The sequence below is a fragment of the Mercenaria mercenaria genome, chromosome 6, assembly GCF_021730395.1.
Source record: "Mercenaria mercenaria strain notata chromosome 6, MADL_Memer_1, whole genome shotgun sequence".
NCBI lineage: Eukaryota > Metazoa > Mollusca > Bivalvia > Venerida > Veneridae > Mercenaria > Mercenaria mercenaria.
Genome location: NC_069366.1, coordinates 28,718,441 through 28,744,778, shown reverse-complemented (window position 1 = coordinate 28,744,778; position 26,338 = coordinate 28,718,441). Strand labels below are relative to the sequence as shown.

Genomic DNA, 26,338 nt, shown 5'->3' with positions numbered 1-26,338 from the left:
GTAGCCGGGCTTATAACAGGGGAAATGTGTAGCAAGGTGTGTAACTAGGGAAATGTTAAGCCAGGTGTATAACAGGGGAAATGTGTAGCCGGGCATATAACAGGGGAAATGTGTAGCAAGGTGTGTAACTAGGGAAATGTGTAGCCGGGCATATAACAGGGGAAATGTGTAGCAAGGTGTGTAACTAGGGAAATGTGTAGCCGGGCATATAACAGGGGAAATGTGTAGCAAGGTGTGTAACTAGGGAAATGTTAAGCCAGGTGTATAACAGGGGAAATGTGTAGCCGGGCATATAACAGGGGAAATGTGTAGCAAGGTGTGTAACTGCGAAATGTGTAACCGGGCATATAACAGGGGAAATGTGTAGCAAGGTGTGTAACTAGGGAAATGTGTAGCCGGGCATATAACAGGGGAAATGTGTAGCAAGGTGTGTAACTAGGGAAATGTGTAGCCGGGCATATAACAGGGGAAATGTGTAGCCAGGTGTGTAACAGAGGAAATTTGAAGCCAAGGCACATGTGTCATTGTCATTTAATGCCTCTAATACATGACTATCACACATTGGTGTGAAAAACATTTCTTGATTCACTAATTAGAATAGATCTCTTTAATTCCCATAACAATGCTTATTATATGTATATAATATGGTGTACAAAAGGGTTAGAGCTGAAGGGCAAGAAATGAGAAATCATACAGTTTAATTAATGAAGGACCCCTCAAATTATGTTATTATCATAATAAAGATATGACCAGCAACAAATGTATTTATTCCCCGCCCGCTTAGCTCAGTAGGTAAGAGCGTCGGTCTACGGATCGCGTTGTCGCAAGTTCGATCCTTGGGTGGGGCGCATGTTCTCCGTGACTATTTGATAAACGACATTGTGTCTGAAATCATTAGTCCTCCACCTCTGATTCATATGGGGAAGTTGGCAGTTACTTGCGGAGAACAGGTTTGTACTAGTACAGAATCCAGGAACACTGGTTAGGTTAACTGCCCGCTGTTACATGACTGAAATACTGTTGAAAAATGGCGTTCAACCCAAAACAAACAAAAAACAAATGTATTTTAAATTTAGATATCTAAAGTGAAAGAAGTCTAAATTGAAAAAGTGTATCTTAACTCCTACCTATATAAGAATGCTATGACATGTACTTAACATTCCTGAATGTCACAGTAACCCACATTTCATGTGACTAGTGTTCATGTATCTTTCAGTCACGCCAAGCAATTAGCTTATGTATAATGCCTCGTTACACACCGTGGCAGCTGATTACTTAAGATATAATTAATAGATGGTTGTTATATCTATTGATTATTGTCATATAATAATTTACATTTTTTTATGTTTCATCCTCCTTTTATATGTGTAGTTGTCCCTTTTAAAATGGTAAATTAGACAGTTTGACATGAAATGTTAATGGGTCATTAAGATTTGATATAACAGGTAAAATGTGACAGTTTGGAAGGGCAAAGACTCAGGAAAAGTTTAGGACTTTTTGCAATACTTATATCTTAAATAAAAGTACTTTTCAACTGCACATTGGTTGCCAGTGGTAATATTTTACTGCAGCATTTGGCTCTGACCTGTGTTCTTGAATGTTGCATGATTCAACTCAAGAATTAATTTTAAGGTTTTTAATGTAGCAAACCTAATTCGTACATCACACATGAGTACCTGTGGAATGAGAATCATGATTTTCTTATTAATGTCTGTTTCAAAGTAAAGGATATGTTTCAGGGGCCTCTGTGGCTGAGTGGTTAATGTCACTGACTTTGCCGTTTACCAGTCTGGGTTAAAAAACTGGCTGCAGGTGTAGAATTTTTCATCTGAGGCAGTCTTCAAGCTGGCTTTAGAAAGTTTGTGTTTCTGCCCAGTACCCGCTCATGCCTGAAACAGTGTATAGGTCTTCCTGCATCTTCAGGAGGAAAAATTGCCATATGAACGAAATTGTGTCAGGGTGACTCTAAACCCAGCACAGACGCGCTATGAGAAAACCAACATAGTGGCTTTGCGACCAGCATGGATCCAGACCAGCCTGCACATCCGCGCAGTCTTGTCAGGATCCATGCTGTTCGCTTTCAAAGCCTATTGCAATTACAGAAACCGTTAGCGAACAGCATGGATCCTGACCAGACTGTGCGGATGCGCAGGCTGGTCTGGAGCCATGCTGGTCGCAAAGCCACTCTGTTGGTTTTCTCATGGCACGTCTCATATGTTTTATTACAACTTTAAATATATTTTATTTTCAGAGGGTATCAAAATGCACGCAGCCGTTAACGAAGGTGTCAGAATATATTTTAGACAAACATTGGTTACGGACCATCCTAGCTTTCATCTGTGTATTGTTCACAGCTATCATGTCAACTATAGGCCTAGTAAGCTATGAATTTTACTTATACTGAATTTTACTTACAGAATGAGTCCTTTGAATGCATTTATTACTGCGAAATCAATTGATTTTGTTGACATAAATGTTCATGGTCATATAATGGGCACATGAATTAGTGGTATTCACAGTTTTAAGATGAAATAAATGAGAAGGTAATTTTGTTGATTGGTGCAACAATAAAATCCGTTAAAATTAGTTCCAAATTAACATGAAGAATAATGTTTATAGTGTTCATATTATTCATTCTTTTGGCAGTGATGTAATGTTAATGGGATAAAATGGACTTCTTATTTCTTAATTAGTCTTTTTTAATTATTTTGTTTCATTCATTATCATAAAAAATAAACAGTTTGTTACCCCTATGGGGTTCAAACTTGCAGTGTCCATATAGACAGTAAAAACAAATACGCTACACCACAACTTCCCTAAAATAGCCATCATATTCATACTCTATGATCTTTTTTACTTGTATAGCAAAAACATTGGTGAAAATGTTTTTTTGTTTTTTATCACAACAGGCAGGATGTAGAGAGATCATTGAAACCTCCAGCACCAACAGTAGCAACACTAGTCAGCTTTCACATGATCTCATTGATGAATGCAGTTATCCTATGGTAATTGTTTATAATTTTTGTATTATACCAGTAATATGCAAAACTGTTTGCCCAAGGTTGGAATAGCTTACATGTTAATAGTCCAAACAATAAGCACAGATGCCTGTCAGTAATCAAAATTATTTATTTAAGTTACATTGACAGAATTTTCCTTATACTGAATATTACTTTTACTTGTACTGAATTTTATTTTTACTGAATTTTACTTATACTGAATATTACTTATACTGAATATTACTTTTACTTGCACTGAAGTTTACTTATACTGAATATTATTTATACTGAATATTACTTTTACTTGCACTGAATTTTGCTTACACTGAATTTTAGTTAATATGTTACTGTTGAACTTCATTCGAACTCATTGAGACCGGCAAAATTTGTTCGAGCTATTGATAGTTCGAGCCATAGAAAATTATACATATTCCTGTAAAATCATTTAATTTCGTGGGCATGAAATTTCATGGTTTTGGTCAAAACGGCAATGTCATGGGGATATGAATTTGTGGATTTCAACTTTTGAACATAAAATGAGTGGGACAAATTGTCCATTGGGATTAAATTTCGTGGATTGACTCAACCACGAAAATGAGTACCTATATTAATGATTTCACAGTATAGTTTGAGTAGATGGTTATTGAAAATGCCAGTTGTTTAGAATTTTATACACAGTAGTAACTGTACTAAATATTCTATTTTCAGTGTGTGATATGTCTCATTTTGACATCCATTCATCATTTTTCTTATTATTTAGCAATCTTTTTATGTGTTTTCAGTATACCGTTGTGTGCAGCCTGTGTGTCCTCATCTGCAATTTGATATTTTTGAACGTTGCATTCTTTATCAAGTTGTTACTCAGCGTGACCATCTTCATTGTATATAACGTCATCTTCCATGTGGGGAAAGACACAATTCTCCCAGAATCCTACTCTACTGCAAGGTAAATACTACATAGTGTATAAACTTATCTTCCGTGCCAGGAAAGACACCATTCTTCCAGAATCCTACTCTGCTGCAGGGTCACTATTTCTTTATCCATTGTCTTTCATACTGAGAAAGACACAGTTCTTTGAGAATACCACTCTACTGCAAGGTAAATTCTTCTTTGTATATCAGTTTGTCTTTTCGTGCTGAGACAGACAGTTTTTCTAGAAGCTCACCCTGCTGCCAGGTAAATACTTAAAGTACTATCAAAGGAATGTATTCATGCTGTTGGAGTATAAAAAATTTATTTCAGATGGCACGGCCATTGTTTGTTAGAAATGATTTGAACACTGCAGAAGTTTGCTTTATGCATTTATGAGCAACTTTTCCATGTAAAGCTGGGAACATGTGTAAAACTTGGTGGAACAACATTCTAATAGATACCTGATACTTCCTTGGTAAATTCACTGAAGTGTCATTCAAAATTGCAAAGATTTGGAAATTGCCATTATTATATTGTATAAATTATAACCAGTTTGTGAATGTCTGTAATGTTCATTTCAGGTATTTTGCCTCAATGAGTGTTGGTGATCAGGCCTCCATGTATTTGACAATATTGTTGGTGACAATCGTCATACTGGACAGACAGGTATGTTGTTGTTGTTGTTGTTGTTGTTGTTTTTGGGCAAATTTATTGCTAATGAATTGCAGCAATTTTCTAGCTCTGTCATTTGTTTATTTTGGGTTTAGTGCTGTTTTTCAACAGTATTTCAGCCATGCAATGGCGAGAAGTTAACCTAACCAGTGTTCCTATATTCTATACCAATACAAACCTGTTCTCCCCAAGAAATTGCCAGCTTCCTCATATGAATCAGAGGTGGAGGACAGATGATTTCATGCACAATATCTTATCTTAAATTGTCACGTAGAACATGCTCCTCGCCCGGGGCTTGAGCTCCCGACCCTGCAATTCGTAGATCTGCACTCTTCCTATCCAGCTCCATCAAGACACGATGGTAGGCACAGGATGATGAGCTCACCCTCAGTTAAAGCAAAGCTGATAACAGCATAGAGTCTCAAATGGTAGAAGGCAAAAGGGAGGTGGTGGTGTGTGTGTGGGGGGGGGGGGGGGGGGGGGGGGGGGGGGCGGGACTCAAGACAATTAAGCTTTTCATGTTGGTGAAGATAAAGACCTATGTTAGAGGCATTTTCTGGGAAATGCTTTAAAGCAGCAGATAAACTAAATACAGTATATATAATGTGTCAGGTAATTGCCTCCTGGTAAGAAAATGACTAAATTTTTCCCAGGAAGTGAACTAAGAGACATTTATTGATCTAGTAACCGTAAAGCTAGGGCTGTCATCGATAGAAACGATATCGATGTATCAACGATATATTTTTGTCGATCGATTATTGATTCCCATTTTCAAAAATCGATATTTTACAGAGAGAAAAAACTATCCAGATAAACACCCAGACCCTCAAAAACAATTAAGTTCACAAAATTGTACATTTAGATAAATGTAAAAGAGAAGTGAAGGCAAAATAAAAATGAAAGATTTTATTAATTTTTATTTCTTTTATTTCATAAATACAAATACAACACAATCAAACAGTAATATGATAAGTATGCAATAAAACTAAAAATAGCATTTACAGGACGGTATATAGTATGCATATGAACTAAAAGGTTGTTAATCTAACTTAATAATCGGTATATCAATGTATCGTCGATATTTGTCTTCTGATATATCGGTATTGTCGATATGCCTAAGACCCAATCAATGACAGCCCTACGTAAAGCTTTCATTTAATACATGGATTAGGTATAAATTGATAAAAAATTTAGATAACATGTATTTACAAGATGGAATCATATTCTCCATGTTTATAATACAGGTTGAGTGTACAAATCGTTTGGACTTTATTTGGCGGAGACAGTGTCAGACGGAGGAAGAGGAAGTGAAAACTACCGGTGCGCTGAATAAGATGTTACTTGAGAATATCCTGCCAGTGCACGTGGCTGAGTACTTCCTTGGAAACACTAGAAAAGTAAATACTTAGTTACTGTAAATTGGGTTCAATTCCCGTCAAAAATATTTTTCTGTTTCACAGAAAATATTATAAAACACTGTTGATGATAAATTACAGTGTCTTATAGTCATGTATATATTGGGATATAAATATTGTCTGGTAATATTTCTGACTTTTCATACCTAAATAAAAGTTGCCAGTATTTGGGAAGAATAAAAAATCAAAACAAGGATTATACAATCCATAGCAATGTTACAAATACGTTATATCTTCCTGTTCGCATTTTCACCCAGTTAATTAAAAGGTTCTCCTTTCAGATACTGTAACTGTTGGATGAGGATTTCTGTGTACATTTTTTATTGAAGAGTTTAATTAACGCTTTCAATTACAGAAATGTCAACAGATATTTACCACAGAATTTTCCTCTATTAATTTTGTAATCTTTATACAATCAATGTATCCAGGAAATTATTGGTGTTGTGAAGCAATACAGCTGTTACTATAATAATTATCTAAGTCGAAAATTGATTCCATTGTGGTGTTATTACTGCCCTTAAAACAATTTGTCATGCAAGTGGTAAAAAAGTTTCACTTTATCACAAACCCAAGTTTATTTTACTGAAAATATACATAACCATGGGTGTGGGTAAACTGTCAAAAAGTTGAATAAATAACATTCAGGAGGTGTGGTCTAGCGGTTATGGTGTAAACTGCCCTGGAGAGCAATTTCAGGTGCAAACTGTGCTTAGCTAAGGACCACCTACTCACAGAAGGTAAATGGATTCAAAACTAGAAAAAAAAAGCATATGTCCCCAAAAGTGTTAGGTCTTGTTAAGGCAGGTACTAGTATGTTAGTAAATAGAGTGTGGGAGTAATTTTTCACTTATTGCTGTGCAATACATTGAAACTTACAAATTGTACAATTTCATGTATAAAATGAAAGGATTTTAGGTATAAAATCAAAGGGAAGCTGTAACTCATTGAAAACTCATTTTACCATAAAACCTGAAATATTTGCGCAACAATGCTTTGACTGATCATTCCTGTAAAGTTTCAATCAGATTCCACCATTAGTATAGGAGAAATAGTCCTGAAAAATTTTATTTAAAATTGATTTTTAAGGGGCCGTTAGAGCCAAAAAAATCTAAACAGGACATGTCGATGATATGCATAACTTTTACCCAAAACATTATAATCTCTAGTATTTATGGATAAACCTTCCCTAGCAGCTTCCTGTATTAAACAGCCACTTGCCTTGGGCAGCCAGTAAGCTAACGTCCCAAATCATTTTTAGCTCACCTGTCACAAAGTGACAAGGTGAGCTTTTGTGATCGCGCGGTGTCCGTCGTCCGTCGTCCGTCCGTCAGTCCGTGCGTGCGTCCGTCCATCCGTAAACTTTTGCTTGTGACCATTCTAGAGGTCACATTTTTCATGGGATCTTTATGAAAATTGGTCAGAATGTTCATTTTGATAATATCTAGGTCAAGTTCGAAACTGGGTCACGTGCGGTCAAAAACTAGGTCAGTAGGTCTAAAAATAGAAAAACCTTGTGACCACTCTAGAGGTCACATTTTTCATGGGATCTTCATGAAAGTTAATCAGAATGTTCATCTTGATGATATCTAGGTCAAGATTGAAACTGGGTCACGCGCGGTCAAAAACTAGGTCAGTAGGTCTAAAAATAGAAAAACCTTGTGACCACTCTAGAGGTCACATTTTTCATGGGATCTTTATGAAAGTTGGTCAGAATGTTCATCTTGATGATATCTAGGTCAAGTTCGAAACTGGGTCACGTGCCTCAAAAACTAGGTCAGTAGGTCTAAAAATAGAAAAACCTTGTGACCTCTCTAGAGGCCATATATTTCACAAGATCTTCATGGAAATTGGTCAGAACGTTCACCTTGATGATATCTAGGTCAAGTTCGAAACTCGGTCACGTGCCATCAAAAACTAGGTCAGTAGGTCAAATATTAGAAAAATCTTGTGACCTCTCTAAAGGCCATATTTTTCACTGGATCTGTATGAAAGTTGGTCTGAATGTTCATCTTGATGATATCTAGGTTCAGGTTCGAAACTGGGTTACGTGCTGTCAAAAACTAGGTCAGTAGGTCTAAAAATAGAAAAACCTTGTGACCTCTCAAGAGGCCATATATTTCATGACATCTTCATGAAAATTGGTCAGAACGTTCACCTTGATGATATCTAGGTCAGGTTCGAAATTGGGTCACGTGCCATCAAAAACTAAGTCAGTAGGTCAAATAATAGAAAAACCTTGTGAGCTCTCTAGAGGCCATATTTTTCATGGGATCTGTATGAAAGTTAATCTGAATGTTCATCTTGATGATATCTAGGTCAGGTTCGAAAGTGGGTCACGTGCCATCAAAAACTAGGTCAGTAGGTCAAATAATAGAAAAACCTTGTGACCTCTCTAGAGGCGATACTTGTGAATGGATCTCCATAAAAATTGGTCAGAATGTTCACCTTGATGATATCTAGGTCAAGTTTGAAACTGGGTCACGTGCCGTAAAAAACTAGGTCAGTAGGTCAAATAATAAAAAACCTTGTGACATCTCTAGAGGCCATACTTTTCATGGGATCTGTATGAAAGTTGGTCTGAATGTTCATCTTGATGATATCTAGGTCAAGTTTGAAACTGAGTCAACTGTGGTCAAAAACTAGGTCAGTAGGTCTAAAATTATTAAAATCTTTTGACCTCTCTAGAGGCCATATTTTTCAATGGATCTTCATGAAAATTGATCTGAATGTTCACCTTGATGATATCTAGGTCATTTTCGAAACTGGGTCATGTGCGGTCAAAAACTAGGCCAGTAGGTATAAAAATAGAAAAACCTTGTGACCTCTACAGAGGCCATATTTTTCATGAGATCTTCATGAAAATTAGTGAGAATGTTCACCTTGATGATTTCTAGGTAAAGTTCAAAACAGGGTCACGTACCTTCGAAAACTAGGTCAATAGGTCAAGTAATAGAAAAACCTAGAGACCATATTTTTCAATGGATCTTCATGAAAATTGGTCAGAATTTTTATCTTGATAATATCTAGGTCAAGTTCAAAACTGGGTCACATGAGCTCAAAAACTAGGTCACTATATCAAATAATAGAAAAAACGACGTCATACTCAAAACTGGGTCATGTGGGAAGAGGTGAGCGATTCAGGACCATCATGGTCCTCTTGTTTTTTAACAGTCACCTGCCTTTAACAGTCAGACTGTGTCACTGCTTTAGCTGGCTGCTTAACACAGGTTTACTGTTATCAAATCAGCATTCAAAAATAGAACAAAGGCATATATTTTCTCTTTGCCAGACAAGTTCCTTTTCAAACAGATAAGTCTAAAACAGTAACCAGTACACTAAACAAATTTTAGTTTTCCAAGAAGTGGTAGTGCTGCTTATAAATTGAGCTAAATGTTTGAAAAAGCGTACAAATCAGTGACTAGCCTCTTTTTGATTTGGTAACCAATGTTATATGAGCCGTGCCATGGGAAAACCAACATAGTGGGTTTGCGACCAGCATGGATCCAGACCAGCCTGCGCATCCGCGCAGTCTGGTCAGGATCCATGCTGTTCGCTAACAGTTTCTCCAATTCCAATAGGCTTTAAAAGCGAACAGCATGGAGCCTGACCGGACTGCGCAGATGCGCAGGCTGGTCTGGATCCATGCTGGTCGAAACCCACTATGTTGGTTTTCTCATGGCGTGGCTGATATGCTAAATAGGATTTTGTAGCGCCATAAAACTGTCTATCATAAACAACATTATTACACATAGATAGAAGTTATTTTCTCTCTAGAGGTATTATTTTAATGCATTCAATTGTTCAAAAATATTCAAATCAGTGATTATTTCTCTAGAGATTGATATGTTATAAATATTTTATATTATTTGGTTTTGGATAATATGTTATTGACATGGAAAAGTTCTGATAGAACTATAATTTATAATTTGTTTATCTGTTGGGCAAAATGACAATAGTTGTGTGTAGCATGTTAGAAATCTTTCATGTTTGTTTTCATTTTCCAACAAGAGAGTTTATTCTCCAATAAAACATGTCAAACAGAAATCCCTGGAGCTCTTTCTTTGTTCCATACATAAAACAGGTTTGCTTTAGATTAACATCTAAATAAGGAATAAAATTTATCTTTATATGGAATGGAAATGTTTTAGAAGTGTATGCTGCAACTGAGTGCAAATGCTTGAAACATTATATAAATGAATACTTTTGTGTCACAGAAACTTTAATAGTGTCTGAAAGAAGACATTTTACATGTGGAATGTTTGCAAAAAAAAAAAAATGATTTTTAACTTTACAGATTAAAGTCTTCTTTTTTCATTAAATGATTTTTATGCCCCCACTTTGGGGGGGGGGGGGGGGCGGGGCATATAGATTTGCTTTTGTCCGTCCGTCCTTCCGTCCGTCCGAAAATGTTGCGTAGCTCTGAAAATATTTGACGTAGAGTCACAAAACTTTACAGGAATGTTGGTCAGCATGTGTAGTTGTGCACCTGGGGTTTCGCGTCCGGATTCATTCAGTCATGTAGAAGTTATGGCCCCTGACTTTGTAAAAATTGGTCATTTTAATGTTGTGTCGCACCTAGCTCCAAAAGTATATGACCTAGAGTCACAAAACTTTACAGGAATGTTGGTCAGCATGTGTAGTTGTGCACCTGGGGTTTCGCGTCCGGATTCATTCAGTCATGTAGAAATTATGGCCCCTGACTTTGTAAAAATTGGTCATTTTAATGTTGTGTCGCGCCTAGCTCCAAAAGTATATGACCTAGAGTCACAAAACTTTACAGGAATGTTGGTCAGCATGTGTAGTTGTGCACCTGGGGTTTCGTGTCCAGATTCATCCAGTCATGTAGGAGTTATGGCACCTGACTTAGTAAAAAATTGGTCATTTTAATGTTGTGTCGCGTATAGCTCCAAAAGTATTTGACCTACAGTCACCAAAGTTTACAGGAATGTTGGTCAGCATGTGCAGTTGTGCACCTGGGGTTTCGCGTCTGGATTCATCCAATCATGTAAGAGTTATGGCCCCTGACTTAGTAAAAAATTGGTCATTTTAATGTTGTGTCGCGCATAGCTCCAAAAGTATTAGAGTCACCAAAGTTTACAGGAATGTTGGTCAGCATAGGCAGTTGTGCACCTGTAGTTTCGCGTCCGGATTCATTCAGTCATGTAGGAGTTATAGCCACTGACTTAGTTAAAAATGGGTCATTTTAATGTTGTGTCGTGCATAGCTCCAAAAGTATTTGTCCTAGAGTTTTTGGACCCTGACCTGGGAAAAAATTGTCATTTTAATGTCATGTAGTGGGGGCATCTGTGTCCCATGGACACATTTCTAGTTAATGATTACTTGTTTACTATCAGCTAATAAGTTTATGTTATCATTAGAGCAACTTAATGATAGAAATTTTTGGTTAAGGTTTTGTATGTAAGCTGGTATCTCAGTACCTTCTAACGGGAATGGATTAAAACTTGACACACTTGTTCACTGTCATCATCTGACATGCATTAAGCAGGTCCCATAACTCTACTTTGTTTTTTTTTTTATTCAAAATTATGCCCCTTTTTCGACTAAGCAGTTTTTGGTTAAGTTTTTGTATGTAAGCTGGTGTTTCACTATCCACTTATGGGAATGGATTGAAACTTCTCATACTTGTTCACTGTCATGATCTGACATGCACTGTGCAGGTCCCATAACTCTACTTTGCTTTTTATGCCTCCGAATGGAGGCATATTAGTTTTCAACGGTCCATCCGTTTGTTAGTTAGTCACAACGTTAACTTTTTGCATGAAGGCACTTTACTCGCGAACCACTGCACCCAGGACCTTCAAACTTCACATGCTGATAGTACTTATTGAGTACACCACCCCTACTGACTTTGGGGTCACCAGGTCAAAGGTCAAGGTCACAGGGGCCAATGTTAAATTTTTGCATGAAGGCACTTTACTCGCGAAGCACTGCACCCAGGACCTTCAAACTTCACGTGCTGATAGTACTTATTGAGTACACCATTCTTACTGACATTGGGGTCACCAGGTCAAAGGTCAAGGTCACAGTGGACAGCGTTAACTTTTTGCATGAAGGCACTTTACTCGCGAACCACTTCACCCAGGACCTTCAAACTTTACATGCTGATAGTACTTTATAAGTACACCAACCCTACTGACTTTGGGGTCACCAGGTCAAGGTCAAGGTCACAGGGGCCAACGTTTACTTTTTGCATGTAGGCACTTTACATGCGAACCACTTCACCCAGGACCTTCAAACTTCACATGCTGATAGTACTTATTGAGTACACCACCCCTACTGACTTTGGGGTCACCAGGTCAAAGGTCAAGGTGCTGCGGGGGCATTTGTCACCATTAGTGACAGCTCTTGTTTTCAAAATTATGCCCCTTTTTGACTTAGCAGTTTTTTTAGTTAAATTTTTGTATGTAAGCTGGTATCTCAGTATCCACTAATGGGAAAGGATTGAAACTTCACATACTTGTTCACTGTCTTGATATGACATGCATTGCAATGGTTTAATAACTTTACTTTGCATTTTACAAAATTAGGACCTTTTTTTCAAATTAGCAGTTTTTAGGTTAAATTCTTATATATAAGCTGATATCTCAGTACCCACTAATGGGAATAGATTAAAACTTCATTTATTTCCATTGTATGTGACCTTCACTTTTGCCAAGGGAGTTAATTCTCTAATTTCACGGTACAGCATACGACTTGATAAAGCGCTTCCTGCGAAAGTGTTAAATGTATCAGACCCCAGTATTTGAAAAATAAGTCCGTGAGTAAGACATTAATAATTATTGCAATATGAATTTAAGACAGTGACAGGGTAACTTCGTCAAATATTTGAACAACAAATATTTCAACAAGTAATTACCGATTTTACTTTGTTCAAATGATCAACGAGGGTATTTAAAAATAATTAACCTACTTTTACACAAATAGGGTGTGAAATGTAATCAGCTTTCAAAGTAGGTCAAATTTGTTTCCAGTAGGTAGGGCTGCACATAGTTGTTCTCGTAAAAATCAAATACTGCGAGACCAGGTGAGTAACTCGAAAATAGCAGCAAGAGGTATAAATGCAGAAATAATAATGTTTTCTGTGCAGATTAATGAAATAGATTCTCCAGCTTTAAAGACACACTTGGCTTTAACTTCTGCATGATTTTAATTTTGAAGATATTTGAGTTGATTTTAAAATCATGAACATTTCCACTGCACAAAATTAACCACAATGAGAAATGAGATATGAAACAGGATACATAATTGAGCCATGCCATGAGAAAACCAGCATAGTGCGTTTGCTACCAGCCTGGATCCAGACCAGCCTGCGCATCCGCACAGTCTGGGAAGGATTCATGCTGTTTGCTTTCAAAGCCTATAGCAATTAGAGAAACTGTAAGCAAACAGCATAGATCCTGACCAGACTGCCCAGATGTGCAGGCTGGTCTGGATCTTTGCTGGTCGCAAACACACTATATTGGTTTTCACACGGCGCGGCTGAATTAAAGTCATTGATATCGTATTGAAAATGCATAAATCACACATGATGCTGTAATGTATTCTGTTACATTAAGAGTAATATTTTGAAAATAATGAGAAAAGTGATTTATTATTTGCGTGATTCTCTGAAATGAACTCATATTGTAGAAAATATTGTTGATATTTGATACACATAGTATTTTAGAAAACACATTTTAATAAATCATAAATCTAGTGGATAGGAAGGAAGATCAAATCACTTGCAGCGAAATCATTAATATTCGTGGGGGACTAATTTTTTATGGATTTTGTGTCTGAGTCAATCCACAAGTTAATCCCAACAAACAAGTAAAACTCACATTCATTTTATGTTCAAAAGTTGAAATCCACGTATTCATATCCCCATGAAATTGCTGTTTTGACCAAAACCACGAAGTTTTATGCCCACCAAATTAAATGGTTTTACAGTATACATTTTTTTTAATATATTTACAAATTGAATATTCTGGCTGGCCATAATATGCTAAGTCATGGGAGAGAACTCTAGGCATGAATGAGGTTGACTCAAAGATACAGCATTTTGTTATGAGTTGTAGTTTGAAAAAGTGAAAGAGGCAATTTGGCAATTTTGTTTGGCGATTCCTTCACCTCCTCAGTTCCGTGGTAGCCGGGTGAGGGTTGGGGATGGAAAGTTTGCATATACTATATTAAGACTAAGAGATTACTGCTTTAGTTCTGCTAACCTTAAAGAGTTTGAAATACGTCTGTACTAGTATTGTACAGTTAAAAGATTCTTCATGTCATGGTGGACCTTGTTTTTCCCCAAACAAGACTTTTGTATTAATGCCTGCTGAAAGTTATGTGGAAGGCTGAGCACAAAATTATTGTAAGGGTAAATAAATAATGAACAAGGTACAATTATTTTGCTCTCAGTCATTGACATGTAGTTAAGTCAGATCAGATCGCTGAAATGATTTGAAACTTTTTTCTAACTAGCAGAATTTGTTTTCTTATCTTATACTTTTTTGAAAATCACAAATTATAATATCTCATCCACAACTTGCAAGAAGGAATACATGAACAGAAATATTGTTTCAGGAGTTATACTACAGCGAGTCCTACGAGTATGTGGCTGTGATGTTTGCTTCTATACCAAACTTTAAGGAGTTTTACCAGCAGAACAGCGCTAATAAACATGGCCTAGAATGTATTAGAGTCCTGAATGAGATCATTGCTGACTTCGATCAGGTTTGTTCATGATTTATGTTGTTTTAAAACACTGGTAGAAGAAGGAATATACCATTAACATTGAACATAGGACAAAGTCCATTTCGCTGAATTTGACCAATGCAGACAAATTTTGTACAGTTGAAAGTCGATTTCTCATGCTTGCTTTTCTCAGAATAACCATTTTCTTGAAGGCTTTTTAAAATCCAATCTTGTATTTATTTATTATTTATTTGGGTTTTACGACACACCAACACAGTATAGGTTATATGGCGCCAAACAGGACTACAAATATTGGTACCACATCTCATTTACATCGAAATAAAAACATGAGGTATGGAATCAAAATTTGCATACCTGCTGGAATCACAGAGTTATTGCAAAACCAAGTGTTAAGACCCTATTAGTCGCCTCTTACGATTATGCAAGGGTAAGGCAGTGGTTCCAATTCTTTTCATACAGATTGTCCCAGAACCACATGGGGCAAATCCCATCTTGAGAACGTGTACAAAAATATCTCAATCGCTTTGAATTCAGGAAACTGAGTTATAACTATATTAAAGAAATAAAAAAAAATCATAAATTTTAATTTTTATATGCCCGTCACTGAAACAGTTTCTCTAATTGCAATAGGCTTTGAAAGTGAACAGCATGGATCCTGGCCAGGATCCATGCTGGTCATAAAGCCACTATGTTGGTTTCCTCATGGTGCAGCTCATATCATGTTTAGGTATATATAAATAAAATTACAATAAACCAGAGTTTTGATTATGTTTCTAGTTATTATCACGAGCTCGTTTCCGTGGTGTTGAGAAGATCAAGACAATAGGAAGTACATACATGGCTGCCACTGGTCTACAACCTGGCAGGGAAAAGTCTGAGGTAACAGTTAAGACAAATTATTTTATCTGGTACCAAAGTGAACTATCTTCATTAAATTGTTTGACTCTATATAGATATTGTGAGGAAGGAAACTGTCTGCAGTATAATATTTGTAAATTAAAAAGTCAGGGGAAAAGTCACCTTAATCTGTTAAATAAAGAATAACAAGTGATTTTGTCATCTTTAATATTATTACAATGGTAAAGTACATGTATAGGATAATATTTGTATGTGCTCATAATGTTTAAAACAGAATTTAATGTAATTGACTATCTTAAATTGTGAAAAATTCATAACACTGACACCAACATCAGTTCTGTTTTTATTGGAGAAAAGAACTTTGCATAAATTTTCAATGATAAAATTAATCCCTCATTGCATGATACAGGACCCGGAACAAAGGGAGAAGAATGTTGTCACCATGACAGGCTTCGCTTTTGCTATGATTAAATTCTTAGATGACATCAACTATAATTCTTACAACCAGTTCCATCTCAGAATCGGTATACATTTAGTTATATTTTTCTGTTTGTTAGCTCACCTGAGCAATGCAAAGGTGAGTTTTTGTGATCGCTCAGTGTCCGCCGTCTGTCTGTCATCTGTCCATCAACATTTAGCTTGTGTATGCGATAGAGGCTGTATTTTTCAACTGATCTTCATGAAATTTTGTCAGAATGATTACCTTAATGAAATCTAGGCCAAGTTTGAAAATGGGTTATCTGGGGTCAAAAACTAGGTCACTAGTTCAAATCAAAGAAAAACCTTGTGTATGTGGCTGTATTTTTCAACTTAGGTTCATGAAATTTTGTGGGAATGATTGCCTTGATGAAATCTAGATTGAATTTGAATATGGGTCATCTGGGGTCAAAAACTAGGTCACGATGTCAAATCAAAGAAAAAACTTGTGTATGCAATAGCGGCTGTATTTTTCAATTGATCTTTATGAAATTAAGTCAGAATGATTGCCTTGATGTAATCTAGGTTGCAGCTGAATATGGGTCATCTGGGTTCAAAAAGTAGGTCACTAGGTCAAATCAAAGAAAAACCTTAGATATGCAATAGAAGCTGTATTTTTCAATCGATCTTCATGAAATTGGGTCAGAATAATTGCCTTGATGAAATCTAGGCCATGTTTGAATATGGGTCATCTGGGGTCAAAAACTAGGTCATATCAAAGAAAATACTTGTTTAAACTCAAGAGACCACATTTTGGGTCCAATCCTAATGAAAATTTGCCAGAATATTTGTTTCCATGAAATCACTAGGTCAAACATGTTTACACTGTTATGGTGTGTTTCTCAGGTGAGCGACCTAGGGCCATCTTGGCCCTCTTGTTTTTCTTATCACTGACTTTTCTCAGTTAAGATTTTGATAACTTTTGAGGAAAATGTTGTCACATTGTGAAGAAAGTACGGTAGTTACTATAGTTTCTGGTCAGAGACTTGCTGTATTGATGCTTTATAGCTTCTAAGTACCTTGTTACAACAATTGTATGATTCTTTTTTCTGATTTCTTGGTATGATTTTTTTTTTTATAAAAATAAAGTAGATGTGCTTAATGCAAATTCTTTAAAGAACAGTCTGTTTATTTTAGTAATAAAATACCAATCTACTTCTCCCATAGTTCAGTGTATAATACTTCTGTCAAATACGATGAGTATGGCAATAAGCTTGTTTATGTTTATCATTCAGGGATCAACCATGGACCTGTTATGGCTGGAGTGATAGGGGCAAGGAAACCCCAGTATGATATCTGGGGAGACACAGTGAATGTTTCCAGTAGAATGGAAACCTCAGGAAAGGAGGGAAAAGTACAGGTAAGTAAAGTTGTGGATAGAGATGTAGAGGTTATAAAATGTTAGTATGATATGGTGGTGTACACATGAAACTGAAATTTGGAGAAGAAGCAGATGTTATAGAGATAGTGAAACTTTGCATGATAAGGTTTAAACTCATACATGTAGTTTTGTATGACATAAACACGAAGAACTCTGTTTTTTGCTGGACTAAGGAATGGGGGGATAAAAGTCAAACAGTCAAACAGTATATATATATTTTATATGGAAAAAGAACAAAAATAGTAGGAAATATGCAAAATTTTCATAAATAATTGAAAAATATTAAGATCAAATCTGTAGATCTAATGTTCTTCCATTTCGTAAATTTGGTCCATGCTTTACTTAGAAAAATAGAGACTTTATCAAAAACGTACTCCTTACTTATTCAAGTTTTACTAAGCAAAAATACTTCGATCTACATCAGTGAGAATAATATCATCAGAGTGAGTATTAATATTTGTTTTACAGGTGCCTGAAGAAACAGCTGAGATTTTAAAAAGACATAATTTTAAGTGGGAATACAGAGGTGTTATAAAAGTAAAAGGCAAAGAACCAATGACAACATACTTCATTACCGGCATACCAGATGATAACGATCCATTAGTTACTTCCCCTGTCAAGATTAATGACTCCGCAGTTATTTCCCATGATCAAGTAAATGTTGAGAATGTAACAGAGGTATCTGAAGAACATATTCTTCCTGCTGGTAAGGAAAGAAAGCCGCTTGGAGAACGAAAATCTGACTCCATACTTTCGCAAAGTGGATCATTCTTTATTGAGAAAGGTCTTTATGAGCAGAAAAATCAAGTGTGTTACAAACCAAATAATGTTTCAACTGCAAGTTTATCACTGAGTAGACAGAGTATAGATGAGGAGGAGGAAGATAATTATGTTGAAGACGATGAAGATGAAGTGGATGTGGTTTTTGATGTGAATAATGCTGATGAAAATGCATCAGAAGATGAGAAAGAAAGTGAAATGGAAAAGCAAGGTGATTTGGAAATAGATGAAGAAAGTGAGAGTGATGATAAACATGTGGTTGATTTTAATGCAATTGAAAATGCACCAGGAAACAAAACAGGGAATGCTGTTGTTAATGAAAGTGGTAAGACAGTAAATGAACAAGGGAGAAATGATGATAAACATTTTGAAGAAACAGTAGTATTTATTGAATCAGAAATAGGAAGTGATAAGAATAAACAGGAAAAGAATAAGGCTGAAGATGTGAATGTTTCTGAACAATGTGATGGTGGAATTGAAAGTAAACAAAACTCATCTAAAGCACATAAACAAGATAAGGCCAAGTTTAATACTGAAATTACTACTAATGGAGAAGTTGAAAAGAAAAATATAACAAATGCCAAATGTGAAGTTGAAAACAGTGAACAGTTTACTTGTGAAGAAGATGAAAAATTAACAGTTAATGGAGATCATTTGCAGCAAGAACCAAATGAAACTTTAAGCTCTGAGGAAAAAAGAACTAAAATTTCTGAACCCAGTGAACCTGTAATAATCAGTGAACTTAAGGCTAATGGTGCATCAGAAGTAAATTTGGAAGTAAATAAATGTATAATTCATGTAAAATATGAAAGAGACAGCAAAGTATTGGAAAAGTTAGAAAAGCCTGTACAAATTGTGAATGGTTGTATATCTGTGAAAAACTCAGAGATGTCATGACAGCTTTGAGTATGCAGATGAACCTTGACAACATATTCAAATGCAGGGCTATACATAGATACAACAGAAACGTTATTGGGTATTTGTTTATTAAAAAATGCCAATATGTTCATTTTCTTCGGAGTTTTCTCTGATTTTATTAGCATTTTAATACTCTGGATGTCATTTGTTAAATGTTGGCATGTTTATTAATGTTAGATTTTTTATCTAGTCTGTTTTTAACTATTCAATTCTGTATAATAATATGTCTAACAGTTCTGAACTTCTTTGTATTTTATTACTGGTAACCGTAGCAGTTTAAATTTGTTCTTAAAGATGTATCACTTTAAATCATTATAGAACATTAGAAAAAAAAAATCAGTTTTAAGGTGGATTTTACTAACATTTTTATAAAATGTCTAAAACTGTGGATAGTTGGTTCAAACATTATTACACACTTGAGGAGAAATATTTCTGTTGATAATTAAGGATGGCAAGGGTTTTAGAAAAATAAATCATTTTAAAATAAAGCATATTATGACTGAAAAGTATAATTTTCTCTTTATGTTTAGAAATATTGGGGAAACATTTTGTGCCAACTACAGAGTTAATCACTTGAATGTAGAGGGCCTCAGTCATTTCCATATCTATTGTTTGTGAAGAATGACATGTGTACCGGTACCTTAGAATTTTTCAAAGATATTTTTCCCCTGGATTTTGGGTTAAAATCATGGGTGCATTTATACACATGTGCGCATTATACATACGTATCTATGGTATTAAAGATATTTTAAAAGAAATATAATCACACAGAAAAATGCACCAGGATCTTTTACCTGACTTTTATAATGTCTTTATATCTTGAAACATTCCTTTAAATAAAATTAATTTAATCATGTTAACAGGTGTATGAAGTATTTTGTCAGTTGAATCTTTTCATTACAATACTCACTAATGGGAGGATAGATTTACAATGTGTTGCTATAGTTATGTTTCATATGTTCATTGTTTCCATGGCTCCATGTTCTTTGCTATTTTCAGTAAAAAAAAAAGTCTGATATAGAGGATATTTGTTTGTTTCAGTGCAAGATTGAAATTTATTACATACTAGAGCAAATATACTTCATATTTTCACACTGAAAAATATTAGATATATTTTTCACAGGTAAGAAACTATAAAATGGATAAATTTAGTCAAGACATGAAATTGAAACAAAATTTGTTTGTTTTACATGTAAGTCTAATATATCTTTCGCTCATGAACACCATATCTTACATTTTCACTTGTGGCTATGCCCCTGGCAAAAATATTGCATCTGGTGTTCACTCCTGAAAGATATTTTAATCTTGCACCAAAACGAACAAATGTCCTCTATTTTGTCTTTGCTTTTTTTGGTAAAAAGTCACATACAAGACTATCATGTCACTCGCAAGGATTATATACCGTAATGTAAACCATGACATATAAGTTGAATGTCATTTACAAATACATCATGACGTTTGAGTTTAAACAATATCATTTTCAAGTGAATAAATAGTCACGCAGTTAGCCTAATAAATATTTCATATGATAGATATGTAAAAATATATAGCCTTTTTTTACATTTCATTTTTGTGAATGAGTGGGTATATATTCATCATGTTCATTATTTAGCATGTGTTTTTGGTATGTTATTTTCATAATTATTATATCAATATGATATGTTACTTGTGTCCGAGCCAGTTTAAGTCCTCGTCTTTCTCCTAGTTTAGAGATTTTTTGTTAGCAAACGCAAAAAATTCCTGGGATTGTTTGTAAATATATAAAGATGTATATAGATGTCAACAGATTATTCTAGTCAAAGATATAGCATCAAACAGTCTCGCATACCCACTATTGTAGGTTCAGCTTTATCTTTAATCTACGCTTTAACCCATTCCATGCTGGGCACGATTGATTCTGCCTTTGCGACTAGTGCAGATCATGATCAGCCTGCACATCCGTGCAATCTGATCAAGATCTGCACAGTTCGCCATTCAGTCAGTATCTTTTTTGGTAAGCACCCCTTTTAACAGTTCATAATTTTAGATTATTATGTCTCCCCCAGGAGACATATTGTTTTTGCCCTGTCCGTCCATCCGTCCTTCCGTCCGTCCGTGCGTCACACTTCATTTCCGAGCAATAACTGGAGAACCATTTGACCTAGAACCTTCAAACTTCATAGGGTTGTAGGGCTGCTGGAGTAGACGGCCCCTATTGTTTTTGGGGTCACTCCGTCAAAGGTCAAGGTCACAGGGGCCTGAACATTGAAAACCATTTCCGATCAATAACTAGAGAACCACTTGACCCAGAATGTTGAAACTTCATAGGATGATTGGTCATGAAGAGTAGAAGACCCCTATTGATTTTGGGGCCACTCCGTCAAAGGTCAAGGTCACAGGGGCCTGAACATTGAAAACCATTTCCGATCAATAACTAGAGAACCACTTGACCCAGAATGTTGAAACTTCTTAGGATGATTGGTCATGAAGAGTAGATGACCCCTATTGATTTTGGGGTCACTCCGTCAAAGGTCAAGGTCACAGGGGCCTGAACATTGAAAACCATTTCCGATCAATAACTAGAGAACCATTTGACCTAGAACCTTCAAACTTCATAGGGTTGTAGGGCTGCTGGAGTAGACTACCCCTATTGTTTTTGGGGTCACTCCGTCAAAGGTCAAGGTCACAGGGGCCTAAACATTGAAAACCATTTCCGATCAATAACTAGAGAACCACTTGACCCAGAATGTTGAAACTTCATAGGATGATTGGTCATGAAGAGTAGATGACCCCTATTGATTTTGGGGTCACTCCTTCAAAGGTCAAGGTCACAGGGGCCTGAACATTGAAAACCATTTCCAGTCAGTAACTTTAGAACCACTTGACCCAGAATGTTGAAACTTAATAGGATGATTGGTCATGCAGAGTAGATGACCCCTAACGATTATGGGGTCACTCTGTGAAAGGTCAAGGTCACAGGGGCCCGAACATTGAAAACCATTTCTGGTCAGTAACTTGAGAACCACTTGACCCAGAATGATGAAACTTCATAGGATGATTGGTCATGCAGAGTAGATGACCCCTAACGATTTTAGGGTCACTCTGTTAAATGTCATGGCCACAGGGGCCTGAACATGGAAAACCATTTCCAATCAATAACTTGAGAACTTCTCGACCCAGAATGTTGAAACTTCATAGGATGATTGTTCATGCAGAATAAATGACCCCTATTGTTTTTGGGGCCACTCCGTTAAAGGTCAAGGTCACAGGGGCCTGAACATTGATAACCAGTTCTGATCAATAACTTGAGAACCACTTGACCCAGAATGTTGAAACTTCAAAGGATGATTGAACATGCAGAGTAGATGACCCCTATTGATTTTGGGGTCATCTGTTAAAGGTCAAGGTCACAGTGGCCTGTTCATGTAAAATCATTTTTTGGAAATAACTTGAGGACCACTTGACCTACAATGTTGAAACTTAATAGGATGATTGGACATGCAGAGTAGATGACCCCTATTTATTTTGAGGTCACTTGATCAAAGGTCAAGGTCACAGGAGCCTGAACAGTGACTGGAGAACCACTAGGCCAAGAGTGTTGAAATTTAGCGGGATGACTGGACATGCCAAGTAGATGATCCCTATTGCAGCCAACCATCAGTGTCTCTTTGATTTTTGCTCCTGACCCCTATTGACTTCTTGCCTATAGGACTTTGCATTGGGGGAATTTTACAAAAAATTTTACAAAAGCATTTTCTAGTCTTTAAATTACTTTGGTGCAACTGGCCTTGATTTTGGTATAGATATGAAATCTCTCTGGAGTATGCATCCTTCTATCTTGGTCTGAGGTTTTGCTGCCATGATTTAATAAATGTTATTTTTTTATAAGTTATATTTCCAGCATCGAAGGGAGATAAAAAGTGAAAGATAGTTGAAGCTGGACTAGTGTTAAAGATGCACCACAAAATAACTGTATTCTTTTGTATTTCCATGATGGTAATTATACATGATTTGCCCTGGGAAAAAAAGAAATATACAAGTATTTAGTTACAAATGTTTTTGGCCAAGACAGTGTTTGTAATGTCTTAACATTTTATTGAATTACTGTAGCAAACTAGCAATATGTACAGAAATCAAGTGTATTTAGTCAAATTTCAATCACATTTTGTTTCTACAGTGTAAAATAGTTATTCATCTATATTTTTGTACCCACCCGACAATAAAGTTGTAAGGGGGGTATACTGGTTTCAGGTTGTCTGTCTGCCCGTAGACATTGTACAATCTTGTGCGCACCATCTCTCCTCATCCCCTTGACACAGTTTAATGAAACTTCACACAAGTGATCAGTAACAACAGTATTTGTGCATGGGGCATGTTAGGTTCTTTCAGAAAAAAAAATTGCAGAGTTACAGGACTTTGTTTTTTGTTACTATACTATATACATAGACACAATCTTGTGCACACCATCTCTCCTCATCCCCTTGACACAATTTAATGAAACTTCACACAAGTGATCAGTAACAACTGTTACAGTAGTTGTGCTTGGGGCATGTTAGGTTCTTTCAACAACAAAAATTGCAGAGTTATGGGACTTTGTTTCTTGTTAGTATACTATGTACATACAGTCTGCATTATGCAATCTTGTGCGCGCCTAATCTTCCGAACTCTTGCACACAATTTAATGAAACTTCACCCAAGTGATCAGTACCAACCCTAGCTGTGCATGTTACGTTCTTTTAGATAAATATTCTGCATAGTTATGGGACTTTGTTTTTTGTTACTATACTGTATACATAAAGTCTATATACATACAGTCCACATAATTATGCAATCTTGTGTGCGTCAGATTGCAATGTACTGTGTCAGTGCATGCGGGGGGTACATTCATCACCTTTAGTGATAGCTCTAGTTGAAACTATGCTGAAAAGAGATTGACTGAATAAGTATGCAGATGAAGTTGTAAATAAAATCTGTAAAAAGATCCCTTTGAAGCATAGAATGCAACCAAAAAAAATAGTAGCAGACACGGTTTGATCAAGTGGTTTTATAAGTGGTAATAAAATGTGCAACACCTCCCACACCCCCTAGAACCGGCTTAAGCAGAACTCTATTACATATCTATTGAATGGACTCCATGATCCCAAAGGACCAGAAAATATAAAAACACTGAATCCAAGTACGGGGAGACTTTTTACAGCCACATGGCACTTAAAGATTGCTGTTGTGATAGTAAACACATTTATTCAGGAAGGGCCTAAATTGTCCACCTGAAAACTTGTAGTATAGCTGTACATTACTTGTATTATAAGAATGAGTTTTTGTGGGTGAAGTAAGTAGGTCACTAGGTTGTGGTGGGTCTTTAAGGAGATTTTTTTAGCTGTTTTCTTAGTGATCACCCATATAACAACAAATTCTGAGAGCACAAATTCATATTTTTCATGACATCATATGGTTATAATCTATCAGTTTTAATGATATGGCATTTGTTCTTTAAAGGCATTATTCTGTTTGAATCACTTTTGTATTTTATCACTCTTACTAAAACAATATTTTAATGTTGAATAACTCAAACATGTATAATACCTAGTCATCTAAATGTTTAATACCTCTTTACATTTTGATCTAACCAGTAATTTACTCATAAAATGTTTCTCCAAGCAGAAAAAAAAAATCTTTTAAAGGACTGTTTTTGTATTTTTATTAACTGCAAACTTAAAGAGTGTAGAATGGGCTTGACTAAATTTTGAATAGTTTTCTTTGCCGCATTCAGTGCAATATAATCTCCTTTGCTCCAGACATGTGATTCTAGTCGCACTGTTTATGTCTCTTTCTCTGTTCTTTAATTTTTTTACTTTTTTTTAAACGATTTTGTAAAATTATTATACTTTCTTATTACTTCTATTAGTTTTAGAATAGGAAACTGATAAATGTTATTTTTTTCTAACAGAAATAATGACATTAACATTTATTCACAATATTTTGCAATTAAAGGGAGCAATATCATTTGGAGCATTGTAAGTGTTGGCTATGCAAGATTTTAGTAACATACGTAGTAATTTGTTTTTAATTCTAAAATAACATGTTGGGATGTAGCTGTTCTGAGATGAACGTTTTTTTTTGTCATTTGTTGTACTTCTATTATTTTATGATATTTCTTTAACTAAAAACAAGTACCGGTAATGTTTGTATTAGTACTAGTGTAAAAGCCATGACACAGTCTGCTTTATTTTGTTATCTTTGATATTTCCATAGTTTTACTACCAGTCTAAATCTCTGTTTCATTTACAAAAGCAGTGACTAGGGTTCCGGTAACCAGACCACTAGACCTGAAGTCTAGAGGTTCAGTTACCGGATCCTTAGACAACTGTGTAAGGCTGTCTAGAGGTCCGGTAATCAATATGAATACTTGAATGGTATTTGCAGAGAGGAAACTTCCATTTATCTAGCAAAAACAGCTAGGTGATGATTAAAAGGATTTTGCTTTGGGTCTTTCTTTGTGGTTTTAAATACATTGCAAGTGGTGAGAAACAGAAGTATTTCAAATCCTTGCATCCCTCCCCCCACCAAAAAAAACAACAAGAGCTGTCCATAAGAAAGCCAAGCTCGACTATTCGAAATATTGTCACAGAAGCAGGAAATTATTACCCAAAATGTTAAATATCAAAAAAGTTTTAAGTTCAAAAGGGGACATAATTTGACCAAAATACATATCTGAGTTATGGGACTTGATGCTATCAACTAGTTTTATAACCCCGAAGAAACATGTTAAGTTTCAATTCAATATCTGCATTAGTTTTGGGGATAGTAACTTGCATGTAAAACTTTAACCAGAATTTTCTAAGTCCAAAAGGGGGCATAATTTGCTCAAAATACATGTTATGAGTTATGGAACTTGACCCAGTGAGGTTGGTAATTGACCTAGAAAAAGAATAAATAAGTTTCAAAGCTATATGCCTTTTGGTAATAGCTGTATGTACTTGCACGCAAAACTTTAACCAGGATTTTCTAAGTCGAAAAGGGGGCATAATTTGCACAAAATACATGTCAGAGTTATGGGACTTGCAGCTATCAACTAGTTTTATAACCCAGAAGACACATGTGAAGTTTCAATTTAATATCTGCAGTAGTTTTGGAGATAGTTACTTGCATGTAAAACTTTAACCAGGATTTTCTAAGTCCAAAAGGGGGCATAATTCGGCCAAAATACATGTCAGAGTTATGGGACTTGACCCAG

General features: G+C 35.8%; 1 protein-coding gene across 9 annotated transcripts in view; it reads left to right on the top strand.

Annotated features, from left to right (window-relative positions):
* The window catches only part of LOC123549315 (adenylate cyclase type 2-like), a 200,322-nt gene extending 174,734 nt beyond the window's left edge, over positions 1–25,588 (top strand). For all 9 annotated transcript variants that reach the window (XM_053545486.1, XM_053545483.1, XM_053545484.1 and 6 more), the window contains 10 exons: positions 2,252–2,377; positions 2,910–3,005; positions 3,782–3,945; positions 4,494–4,578; positions 5,829–5,981; positions 14,580–14,729; positions 15,489–15,590; positions 15,979–16,093; positions 17,282–17,406; positions 17,896–25,588. In XM_053545486.1, coding sequence (XP_053401461.1) covers positions 2,252–2,377; positions 2,910–3,005; positions 3,782–3,945; positions 4,494–4,578; positions 5,829–5,981; positions 14,580–14,729; positions 15,489–15,590; positions 15,979–16,093; positions 17,282–17,406; positions 17,896–19,104 — 2,325 coding nt within the window. In that variant the 3' untranslated portion in view covers positions 19,105–25,588. The remainder of the gene's footprint in view (positions 1–2,251; positions 2,378–2,909; positions 3,006–3,781; positions 3,946–4,493; positions 4,579–5,828; positions 5,982–14,579; positions 14,730–15,488; positions 15,591–15,978; positions 16,094–17,281; positions 17,407–17,895) is intronic.
* The last annotated feature ends 750 nt before the right edge of the window (positions 25,589–26,338 follow it).